A 13,059-nucleotide genomic window follows, 5' to 3' on the forward strand; every position below is an offset into this window, starting at 1 on the left:
ATTCACATTCAGAAGCAAAGCCCAGAAATCAAAGGACCAGACCGTTGCCTCTGAGAACACACTGCTCAAAGGACTGGATTGTCAAGCTACTGATATCTCCTGCTGATCCAACTTGTGAACAGTCAGCGGGGCTTGAAACCACCAAGAGAGATTGGTCCGGTTGGCTGACATCCAATAATGGAGCAGACAATGGCTGAAAGCACACGTGCAGATGACCACTGAGACATGGGGATGTTTGGGAGGAGGAAGCCCATTGCCAAGATCAAGGTCTCAATCCACAACAGACTGCCACAGCTTAAATACAACAGAGTCTGGCAAATCTCTGGATGTGGGGAAACTAGGCACACAGTCTCTCCTCCCTCTTCAAGGACAAACTAAAGACGCCCCATGGCAATAAGTTACCTTAAGGACAACTACTGACTGACAAGTATTTACTTTTAGTTGTGTTGTATTCTTCTCATTTTCTATAGGAAAAAATTTGGCTGGGTTTAATAGCAATTTAAGTAAACAACTGGTTAAGCAGACATGCTAAGGTAAAGAACGAAAGAACATATAAGCTATCTGTATACATAAAACATTGTATTTAATAATCAATAGTTTCAATGGATACATGCTCCTCAAATCCCCAGACACATTATCATTAGTTTCCTTTTATTAATACAGCTCTACACATCAGAGGCAAAAACAGACACAGTCAACTTCATTTTCCTCCTACCCTTAATGTACACAAAAGCAGTCAACTTTATATATAATGAAACCAACGAATAATTTTCAATGAAAAAAATGAGATCTTTCTGAAAGTGCCTTTGCTGAAATGAACAAAGGTCTGCTTTTCTAAGAGAATTGAGCTTGGTTCTTTTTTTTTTTTTTAATTTTTTGAGACGTTGTCTCGCTGTCACCAGGCTGGAGTGGAGTGGCGCGATGTTGGCTCACTGCAACCTCCACCTCCCAAGTTCCAGCGATTCCCCTGCCTCAGCCTCCCAAGTAGCTGGGACTACAGGCATGCACCACCACGCCTAATTTTTTTTTATTTTAGTAGAGACAGGGTTTCACCATGTTGGCCAGGATGGTATTGATCTCCTGATCTCATAATCTGCCCGCCTTGGCCTCCCAAAGTGCTGGGATTATAGGTGTCAGCCACCGCACCAGGCCACTTGGTTCTTTGCTTTTAGAGACAGGGTCTTGCTCTGTCACCCAGGCTAAAGTGCAAAGGCATGATCAAAGCTCACTGTAGCCTTGAACTCCTGGGCTAAAGGATCCTCTGGCCTCAGCCTCCTGAGTAGCTGGGACTAAAGGTATAAACCACCATGCCTGGCTGAGCTTGGTTCTCTTGAAGCGGTCATGCTGTGAAGATTTTGAAACTCTTTATGCATGCAATCATTAAATATTTAAACACAATAAACCACAGGACAAGCTCTGGCTTACCCCGCTTGTCATTAAGCCATGAGACCCCGTGGCTGGCAAAGGAACTAAGGTGGGTTTATTTTTTCCCACTGCCCCGTCCTAAGCCTGGGTCCCTCGGGGTACCTGCTGCTGTGCCTGCTGCTCCTCAATGAAATGAGAATTGGCTCGCTGGAGCTCTCTGTCCAGGCGCCCATATTTATCTGTTGTTCCAGTGCTCCAGTTCTGGCTGCCACTGTCTCCCAGCAGTGCCTGTGTGAGAAGGACAAACGGAGGAGTCAGAAGAAACAAACAGTTACTATCTCTGAACAAGTGAAGCATCAAGAGTGATATAAAGAGTTTCCACATTTCTTATCATCTATTTTCCCCTGGGCCAGCCTTTTATGTAGTGGTGTAATCTGGTGCCTGTGTGGTACAATTTAAGGAATTCCAGAAGGGCCCTCTCTGTGTTTAAGCTCTCCCAATAGGCCTCACAATGGGCTTTGTTCCCTTAAAGTGCAAATAAATGCCTACTAAATTAACAAACGCCCATCTAGATACTGTGTTATAACTGAAAAGCACTCAATCTTTTGTAAAAGAGCTCTTCCTGGTACCTGTGGAACTTCAGCAACCCATAGGTTCCAGTCAACCTGATTCCAAAGATCTAGAGTACTTTTTTTAAGAAAAGTGTGACCCAGGGAAGTTCTGGGGTTTTTTGGTGGGGGGAAGGGGAGAGTTCCCTGGAACGACAAGCAGGTAAGCCATAGCCCTTCACACACAAAAGGCTTAAGAACCATCAATGTCTGTTAAGTTTAACCCATGAATAGAATCCAGGGTCTTTCAGGCTTTCCAGATGACAACTGGGGTTGCTTCACCAGGCAGGTATGACCACAAGGAATCCCTGACCTTGGCAACCTAGGCAAGGGCTGCCCTAAAGTCAGAGTCTTCCACCACGGCTCCCAGACAGCAGGGCCAGGTTTCTGAAATATGAATTCAGGGAAGTCTGCAGCCATAAATGGGTAAGGTTGGATATGTCTTCCTCACATGAAGAGGCTAGGCAGGAATGTGAGAGTTCAGTCTCCACAGTTGGTTCTGACCAGATCTCCACAAGCCTTTCTGACGGGTCAAAGTAACTGCTCACACCAGCCGTGCACCAAGAGCCAGAAGACGCTAGCAACTAAGACTCTTTTTCCTTGTAGAGTTGCCACTTCCTATCAAGTAATTAAAAAAAAAATCTCTGGCACTATTAAAAGCCTGGCTGTTTACTTGGTTCTGTCTGAAAACCCTTCTAACAGCCTCATGATCTTCCTTCATACTGACACTGACCTCTTCTCAGACTGCAAGGGGTGAACGCCATCAAATGGCCAGACTTCAGGGGCCAGGATCAGGGTAGCTCAGGATGCAGTTTGCTATGTTCTGAGGTGGTTATTAGCAGAGTTTCTAAGAAGCTCAGTTATTAGAAGCTCTTCTTACAAGAGCTTCCAGTGGCCCAGAGCTTCAGTCCAGTCAAGAGGCTGCATGGTGACTGTGTCTGATGAAAAGCAGATCCAAGCGTTTTTGTGGGTGGCTCTGCCCTGACCTGGTCTTAGGGCTGTCAACACTGAAAAGATCCTGCTCATTCTGATTCAGACTCTAAGGACCTCTATGGAAGACATGAGGAACTAGTGACAATTTTTTTAGGGTCAGAAAAAGGCTATAATGCATCACTGGCCTAAGGACAGTGAACTGGGACATCACCAGGGCCTTGTGTGCTCCTGAGGTCACAGGGCTAGTTTGCCTACATTTTCCATGGTCTACACTTAGGCAGAGCTAAGGATAGGGCAAATCATCCATATTTTATTGTAAAGTAGCTTAAAGTTCATTGGTCTGACACCAGAGGTCTGTGATAATGGGAAAGAGATTGAGAGAGGAGCCAAGCACTAGGAGATGGACCTGTGTGTGGGTGCCAGAGCAGGGGTGCTGGAGGAGGGAGCAGCACAGTACCTGGTGCCTGCCATGACACAGCAAGGCCCATGCCTGCTGGAGGCTTAGAAAGCCCTGGCCTTGCCGTTCCTTAAAAATTTGCAACATGACATTTCACTCATGGCCTAAAACCTAATTCCAAGCCATACTCGGACAGGCAATATATATACCCATTTTATTCACATTAGCCCATACTAATGTGAGTAATAGCCTATACTATCTAGAGAATAAAACATTCAAGTTAAGGGTGACAGCATAGGTGTTACCAACTTCACTGTCACAACTACTTCAGGTACTTCCACTTCCTGTAAGGTCAAGTGCAAATGAGAAGAGAATTCCAAAACTAGCCAACTTGAGGCCATTCACTAGCTTCTTTCGAGAGAGGGAGCCAGATGGAATGGACCAGCTAGTGGCTTCTCCTAGCTGTACTGATCAAAAAGAAAGCAAAGGAGACAAATAAGATTAAAAAGCCAAAAACACAACAATGACTTGAAAAATGGAATGCAAGAAAAGGAAACAAAAATTAAGTGAGGTGATACCTGTAGAACCCTCCCCCTTCTTCAAGCTTTCATAATATTTGTTTTCAAAATTAAGTGGCTTGACAAACACCCACAGGTATAAAGTAAGGATTTATGTTATGAAGTACTGATTGCTAGTTAAGTAAAAACAGCAAGATTTCTCAAGAGCCTACTATATGGACAATTCATAACTTTCTGGAATCTGAATAAAATGAGGTTAAGATAATTCGTTTAAAACAAACTATCATTTTTCATGATACTGTTTACTGTTTACTCCTAAGGAAAATGGATATCCACAGAATTTTAAAAAACTACTTCTGTCAAAAAATCACCTAACAGTTTAGCAACAGGCAAAAAACATTCTATCCCACCAAAAATGTCTAAATCAAATTTCAATCTAAATTAAAGTCCAAATTCTAGAGGACCATTCTACATTTTTTAAAAGGACTATATTTTAACAATTACAAAGCAGTTTCTATAAATATGCCAAAGTATGTAATTTAAAAAAACGACTTAAAGAGAAATTTAACACACAAGTTTAAGGTTCCTCTAATGTCTTTACATCAAATGTCAATCCTTAGATGTCTAATGTGTTCCATGGGTAGGCAATGTAGTAACTACCAGAGAGCTCAAAAAAGAAAAAAAAAACAAACAAATAACTAAAAACCAAGACACAGATCTCTCCTCACTCTCAAGGGGCCTGGGGCCCAGCAGAGAGAAAGTAAGTAATTATAGCCCTTAGAAGAGCCTAGCACACAGAATGTGCTCAACAGGTGCAGAATAAACACATGAAAACAGTAAAAGTACTCTGTGATAAGTGCTATAGTACGAGTAGGCAAAAGGTGCTATGGGAGTCCACAGGAAAGGATCAGAAGGTGAGAGAGGGGAGGGAAATGCTGACAGGGTGCTGGGACAGGCTGCCTGGACTGTCACAAAACCTCCCACGGTCACACTAGGGCCTGCATGCAGAGGTCTTCCTCTTGATTACGTGATCCATGGATGGTCAGCACTTTTAAATTTCAAATATCTAACTGTAGACTTTCTCTCACTGATAATTATATTCTGATGTTTTCTCACCTGTCTATTTTTTCTTTCAGCTAATGCCTGCACAGAAGAAGTTGACATCTGATCTTTCATGTCCTAATGAGAAAGAAGATAGGAAAACAAATGAAACACATCCTTAAACAAAATTATAGTTAACATTTCATACAATAGCAAAACACACTATTACTTTTAAAAACAAGAAGACAGCATTTCTTGGCTTTATTTTCAATCTCAAAAATAAAGAAAAGAAAACAAAAAGAAAGATGGTCCCTTAAAAACAAGTAACCTGGATACTAATTTAAACAGGAGTAAAGAGGAACAGCATTAACATTTACCAGGTACCTACCACAGGTCAGAAATAATGCTAAACATGTACACACATTATCAATGAATTTTCACAAGGATACTGTGAAGCTGGTACTATTTCCATTTTAAGGCTGAGGAGACCTAGGTCCAAAAAGACAATGATACTTTCTCAAAGTCACATCACTAGTAAAGAACATCTCTGGGGTACAAACACAAATGCATGTGTTCAAGGGTTTTTATCTTTTTATAATATATGTAAAAAACCATGTGCTTTTAGTATAAACTATATTTATTATTAAGCACCAAAGAATACTTTCAAATAGGGGTACAACAGGTTTTATTTCTGGGTTGGATTCATGAAAGGTATAGACTAACTCTAACATCAAAGTGAATTTCCAGAGTGGTGTCAAAAATAATTTTGTATGGAATGAAAAGTGAATAGATCCATTACTTTATCTGAAGCAAAACAGTTTATTAAATCAGTCATTCTACTTATTTAGCTACAATCCAACATACTAGAGAATGATTTGAACTGAATACATGATGACTTCAATAAAAAACTTTTAAAAGGCTGTCAAAGTACTTTATAATTTACACAGACGTTAAAGTATAAGACTTTTAAAAACTTTTTTAAAGACCCATGACAAGTAAACAGTAGATGAGACAGTGCCCCCAGTTTTACAATCCCAGTACTATAGCAAGTGGGAGTGAGACCTACCTGATTCAACTTTCAAACCACTCATCTACCCATTTAGCAAACACTCACTGATGTCTACTATGTGGCCAGGCATACAGCAGTGAATGATACTAGCTAGGTCCCTGCCCACTTGGAGCTCACATCAGGATGATGTGCGCGAGTCAGTCACGTGAGCGTTGTTAAAGATGCAGTTCCCCTGGATGTCACTATGCTCAGTGAGAGAAGCCAGGCACAGGAAGACAAATACTGCATGTTCTCACTCATAGGCGGGGGCTAAAAAGGTGGATTTCATGAAGATAGAGAATAGATAGGTGGTTGGTTACCTGAGGCCAGGAAGAGTGCAGGGGGAAAGAAGGATGAAGAGAGGTTGATTAATGGGTAAAAAATACACTTAGAAGAAATAAGACCTAGTGTTCAATAGATCAGTAGGTTGACTAAAGTTCAACAATAATCTATTGTATATTTCCAAATAGCAAGAAGAGAATAATTCAAATGTTTGCAGCATAAAGAAAAATGTTTAAAATGATGGATATTCCAATTACCTTCATTTGATTTGATCATTACGCATTATACATATGTATCAAAATATCACATGTATCCTAAAAATATGCACAACCGTTATGTATCAATAAATAAAATTTTACAAGTATTTTTAAGTGTAGTTCCCTAGGCCCCACTGAGACCTATGAAGTCAGACTCTTGATGGAACATTTTTAACAAGCACCCCCTACCCCCATTCCTTTTCTTACAACAGAAATCTAGAAGCCTCAAAGAGAGACTGACCATTATACTAGTATCTCCTGGACTGCAGGATTCCCTTTCTGGTTATCAATCCGAGTTTAAGATGACATTCTGATAGTCAATCCAACAGCCTGATTTATTTAATATATATTACAAACTATGCAGAGCAACATCCACTAGGGAGGTAATACATGCTTTTAAAAATATACTCAGCTGGGCACTATGGCTGGGACTATAGTCCCAGCACTTAGGGAAGCCAAGGCAGGTGGATTGCTTGAGGCCAGGAGTTCGAGACCAGCCTGGGCAACACAGTGAAAACCCATTTCTACAAAATAAATAAATAAAATAAAAATATAGTCAATGCATTTTATTATAGTCTTTTTTTAAAACAATGAACACATTACTTGTATAATAAAGATATCAACATGCATGTACGGAAAAGTGACATGTTAGCCTTTGAACATTACATGTACAATGTATTTTTGCTGTTAGAAGTCAGTGCAGTGGAAGGTACAGGTATTGGCTGAAAAGGAGCACAGGTAGGCTTCTGGGGGTGCTGGTAACACTCTGCAATGCTTCTGGGGGTTGTTTAGATGGCTGTGTTCAGTTTATAAACTTATTAAGCTATATATTTAGGTTAATTACACTTTTCTGTACTGTTATACTTTAACAAATATATTTTCTAAAATACCACTGGTCCCAAACAATGGCTGGATGGTAAACTAGACCAGCACTTTGAAAATAAATTTGTCATTCTATACTATGAGTCTCAAAATATTCACTGCCTTGATCCAGTAATTCCACTAACAGGAATTTATTTTAAGGAAATAATATAAAATATATACAAAAAAAGACACGCAAAGATGTGCACTGCAGTATTATTTATAATATGAAAAAAAGTAGAAATAAGCAGCAACTCCAAATAAGGGAACAGCAACACAATCCGCACAATGCAGTATTATATACTAGGCATTATGTACTAGGCATTGTGCTTATGAAGAGAGTTCAGTGGACAGACAATTCACAAGAAAACCCACAAATGACCAAACATGAACAGATGCAATAACCCACTGGTAATCAAAGAAGTGTAGCTAAGAGATATTTTCTCCGATTATACCAAGAAAGATGAAAAAGACTGATAATACTTAGTGAAGGTGTATTCTAACACCCTATTAGAAATAAAACTGTTAAGATCTTTTTGTAGGTTACTTTGAAAACAATTTTTTTGTTTTGAGATAGGATCTCACTCTGATGGCCAGGCTAGAGTACAGTGGTGGCACCACAGCTACTGCAGCCTCAACCTCCCAGGCTCAAACAATCCTCCCACCTCAGCCTCCCAAGCAGCTGGGACTACAGGAATACACCACCACACCTATTTTTTTTTTTTAATTTTTGGTAGAGATGGGGGTCTCACTATATTGCCCAAGCTGGTCTTGAACTCTTGAATTCACAAGTGATCTTCCTGCCTTGGCCTCCCAAATTGCTGGAATTATAAGCATGACCCACCATGACTGGCTATGAATATTTCAAACATGTATTCTCATTGATTTTTTTTTACTACTTAAACAAATACATAAGTTATGCTCACAAAGATGGTCACTGAAGTACGGTTTGCAATTGTCAATAATAACAATAACCAAAATATCTACTGGTAGGTCAATGATTAAATAAATCATAACAGAGCCATATTAGAAGAAAGGGTAAGAGCAGAATCTTTCATGTCACAGACCTAGGTTTAAGACTTAGCTATTCTTTTTCATAGCTGTGCTAAGTTTCTAGATCTTCTGTACATTTAGGATAATATATTTTAGGATCATTGTAGGGATTAATAGAGGTAACACATGAAGCATGATTAACAGTAGCCAACAATATAGTAAGCACTCAATAAAAACTATCACCAAATAAAAGTATGTAACTATTAAAAAGGATAATCTGCTCCTGGGTAATACAGGACCCATTGGCTACTGAGCACCTAACATGTGGTCAGTGCAACTGAGCAACTGAATTTTATTTTAACTGGTTGATATTCAGTTATTAGAAAAAATTAAGTATGTCTGGAAAAAATTGTGTTTGTGATTCTACTTTTTCAACTCTAAGTATTTCCAATGAAACTTTCACATGTGAATTGAGATATGCTGGAGTGTAAAATACATGCTGGATTTATTACAAAAACAGTTTAAAAATTTAAATCTCTCACTATCTTTTATATATTGACTACATGTTTAAATGATCACCTTTTGGATATATTAGGTCCCATAAAATAGATGAAGCTCACCTAATTTTTACTCTTTTAATGTGGCAACTAGAAAATTAAAAATGACCAGGAGGTTCACATTTTATTACTACTGAACAGCACTTCTCTAGATTTATCTGTATCATTATAAGACTATGTCCACAATGTAATTTTTCATAGAAAAATATTATAGATCATGCCACTGCTTTTTAAAAGTTTAAGTATTTCAGTGTCCATAAAATGGCTGCAAAAATAAAACTGTTCACACTGATTATTTCTAGGGAGTCAAAGGAGAATGACAGGGCCTTTTTCTCCTTTCTTTTACATCAAAATTATTTGCATTTTATAAATACCAAGTACAGGTTATTTTTAACTTAAGAAAATAAAATGCTATGATTGTGTAATGGTATAATCCTAACTATGTAATAATATGACTGCGCTGCACTGGGAGGAAAATTATGAAGAAAATACAAAGTCTTGTGCTGTGTATTATTTTGAGTTTAGGTTCCTTTTTCTGCTTTTTCCTCTTGAAAAATTTCTCTAATTTTCTTTGAGCTTACATTATATGAAATATTATATAAAATATATATTTTATATATTATTATACATATATTTTATATATTGAGTTTAGGTTCCTTTTTCTGCTTTTTCCTCTTGAAAAATTTCTCTTTCTTTGAGCTTACATTATATAAAATATTATATAAAATATATATTTTAAAGTTGCAGTTTTTAAAGTTTTATGCTTAATAAAAACCACGTGGGTTATGTGTGTGCTTTCATGGGTGTTAGCCCTGATGAGGCAGATTCTTCCAACAGCCCTGTGGTGGGAATCCTGTATGTGACAGCACCGCAGGTAAGGAGCTATGGCTTTCAGTTATGTGACCACTGCAGGTAACGAGCTATGGCTTTCACTTTTTTTTTTTTTTTTTTTCGAGACAGAGTCTCACTCTGTCTCCCAGGCTGGAGGACAGTGGCACAGTCTTGGTTCACTACAACCTCCATCTCTGGGTTTAAATGATTCTCCGGCCTCAGCCTCCCAAGTAGCTGGGACTATAGGCGCCCACCACCACTCCTAGCTAAATTTTTGTATTTTTAGTAGAGACAGAGTTTCACCGTGTTGGCCAGGCTGGTCTCAAACTCCTGACCTCAACTGATCTGCCTACCTCAGCCTCCCAAAGTGCTGGGATTACAGGCGTGAGCCACCGCGCCCCAGTTGGCTTTCACTTCTATGATGGCACTTTATCCATGCAGGTCAAAAGTCAGCAGATACCACATAACAGAACACCTTCATATTAGAATGTGGGATCTTAAACTATGTTACTAAATAGTTTTAAACATTTTATAACAATCTATCATGCCAAAAACAGAATTACTCATCTTCTTTCTAACACATGAAGTTTAGAACCAGCGGTCAATCAGTGAGTCCCAATAAAATATGGTTAATCTGTGAAAGGAACAACAAATGTCTTTGTTATTTATGCTCCTGTTCCCATTTCACACTGTCTTCCAAGCTGAATGAATGAGACGTCGTAAATCCCAGTGCTTCCCACTCATAACTCTTATATCTCGAGGTCATCTGTGCACACACTGGATACTTCACCTTTTTAATTAACCAAAGCCATTTCCATCTTGACTTATAATTCACTGTAAACAATTCTTACATTGGAGTAGGTTGGGTTTTTTTCCTGGAGAGAGTAATAGTTCTGATTCTAACTTTTAAAGTTAAAGTCAGAGAATGTTAGTGAGGATTATTTCATTGATAAAACTGAGATCCACGGAGGTTGAATGACTTACCATCGTTAAGATTTATTAATGTCACAGCTTAGCCTAGAACTCAGGTTCCCTTACCCCTTATTCACTGTTGTTCTGCCATACATTGCAAAACCTTTTGATCCTAAAGTAGAATCAAAGTCACTTCTACGATGTATTTCTAAAACAGGAAAATTTCACATACGAAATCTTTGATGTATAGGTGATTCCACAAGAGTGAAAATGACCACCTCAAAAATATGAAAGCTATTTACATAAAAACTTGAATATTTGGTTTCTTTGCTAAAAACTGCCAGTAAAATTGAATTTGTACAAACTTAAAAGATGCTTGGAAAAACACACACAAGACTCTAAACAAGGAAGACTTACTAAAGGCACAACCAATGGACTTTAATCAAGAAGAAACAGGAGATTTCTATCTTCAGGTTAAAGCAAAAAAAGAGAGAGAAAAAAAACTCAAAATGTATAGAGTATCACTGCCCATGAAAGAGAAAGCATAAGTAGAATACAATGTTTGAAAGACAGTCAAAATTTTGGAGCAACATTAAATGAAAGCCCACTGATAATAGTAACAGAAGAGCTAACAGAAATTTTACAAATTCCTAATTTGAACTTGGTTTTATCTCATTTTCCAAATCTGCTAACTCCCTGATCCCTCTCTGTCAAGCTCCTCCACCCAGAACCCAGAAATCTCTACATACACTGTTTAGCTAAATGTGGTAATATGGAATTACACAGGTGTATTTTGTTTTTATTTTTAATCAAGTTAGCACCATTGCTATTTCCTTATCTTCTATAGGACTTTGAACTAGAATTTATTAAAATCAGATCAGCAAAAGCTCAGTTAGGTACTATTAGCCTACCACTGGTAAATACTAACAGCTTCCCCCAAACAGGTCATAAATTTAAACAAGAATGATTTAAAGCCCTAAAATAGTCAGGTGGATCACATAGTCGAGTATGGTTTAGATCTCAACTCTAAAAGGACAGTAATATTTTGAAGTACTGACTTGATTTACAATACCTCTTATTAGTCTGTTCTCACATTGCTATAAAGAACTACCCGAGACTGAGTAATTTATAAGGGAAAGAGGTTTAATTTACTCACAGTTTGGCATGGCTAGGGAAGTCTCAGGAAACTTACAATCATGGCAGAAGGTGAAGTAAGTCACCTTCTTCACAAGGCGGCAGGGAAAAGAGTGACAGAGCAAAGTGGGAAGAGCCCCTTATAGAATCATCAGATCTCATGAGACTCACTTACTATCATGAGAACAGCATGGGGGAAAATGCCCCCATGATTCATTCAAATACCATCACCTGGTCTCTCCTTTGACACATGGGGATTATGGGGATTACAATTCAAGATGAGGTTTTGGGTGGGGAAACAGCTAAACCATATCAACCTCTAAGAATGTACTTTAAAAAGCTTTTCAGATATTAGAAAATAAACTTTGGATTCTTCTTTCCATTATATCAATGAACTTAATTTTCAATACATGGACCTTTGGATTTCAAGCTGCAAACTTCAAAACTCTACCTTGCAGAAAGAATAAATATAATGATTAAGGTTAAGGACATATACTTCACTGCAAGGCCCCACTTAAATATTAATTTCTATAGGGGCGTCTTTCAAAAAACCAACTACAAAAAAAACACTTACAAAAAATAATTGGGGATTTATTTATCTTACAAAAAATATGTCACCTAACCACAAGGCTTCCTCATCAGAACGGTATTTTGAACTGACTAGAAATTAAGAATGTCTAATCAAAACACTCACTGTGGATGGGGCATCTGAGGTCCAGAAAGGTTTCTTCCTCATTGAAATGTGGGTTTATTTATAAACAATTTACGTATATGTATAGAGAAAGACAACTAATGATTAAAATAAGAAACAATAATACATAAAGTTCAGTGATAATCTACCATTTGAAATAATTTCAAAAGGAAACCACATGATATAAAGGCTTTGGCAAACACATACTAAGGTTCCTGCCTAAGATGACTCTTAAAAAGCCATATGTTAGCACTAGTATGATCCCAAGTCTTTTTATTCAAGGAAGCTGCTTTCTAGTACATATGTTAAAGACAGCTGGTTCTCTTACATCTAGTTATGCTAATCAAATGGCTTAGCCATATAGTTTCAAAATACGGAACATTTTAATGACACAAGATTGTACTTAAATAATGTTTTTTCTTAGATTCTTTAATAATGGGTATTATTCTAAATAACTTAGGACTAAAGATTTCACTTGAATCAATTTTTTACACTCTGACAGACGCTTTTTTGCTCTGGATAACGCTGGAATGGCTGTCAAGTAGTTACATATGGAAATGTCAGTAACATGGGTTGCAAGAGTTCCAGAAGGAATTCAGATGGTGGAAGAAGCTGCTATCCCAACCCTGTA

The 13,059-nt window shown here is 38.0% G+C and overlaps 1 protein-coding gene across 2 annotated transcripts in view; it reads right to left on the bottom strand.

The window, feature by feature from the left end:
* Positions 1-13,059, bottom strand: part of STX6 (syntaxin 6) — a 48,432-nt gene that overhangs the window by 16,000 nt on the left and 19,373 nt on the right. For both annotated transcript variants that reach the window (XM_021668035.2, XM_064370500.1), the window contains exons 4-5: positions 4,938-5,000; positions 1,528-1,653 (exon numbers count right to left, since the gene is read on the bottom strand). In XM_021668035.2, coding sequence (XP_021523710.1) covers positions 1,528-1,653; positions 4,938-5,000 — 189 coding nt within the window. The remainder of the gene's footprint in view (positions 1-1,527; positions 1,654-4,937; positions 5,001-13,059) is intronic.

Source organism: Aotus nancymaae, unplaced genomic scaffold (genome assembly GCF_030222135.1).
Source record: "Aotus nancymaae isolate 86718 unplaced genomic scaffold, 86718_ANA_hifiasm-v0.15.2.pri h1tg000108l, whole genome shotgun sequence".
Classification (NCBI taxonomy): Eukaryota; Metazoa; Chordata; class Mammalia; order Primates; family Aotidae; genus Aotus; species Aotus nancymaae.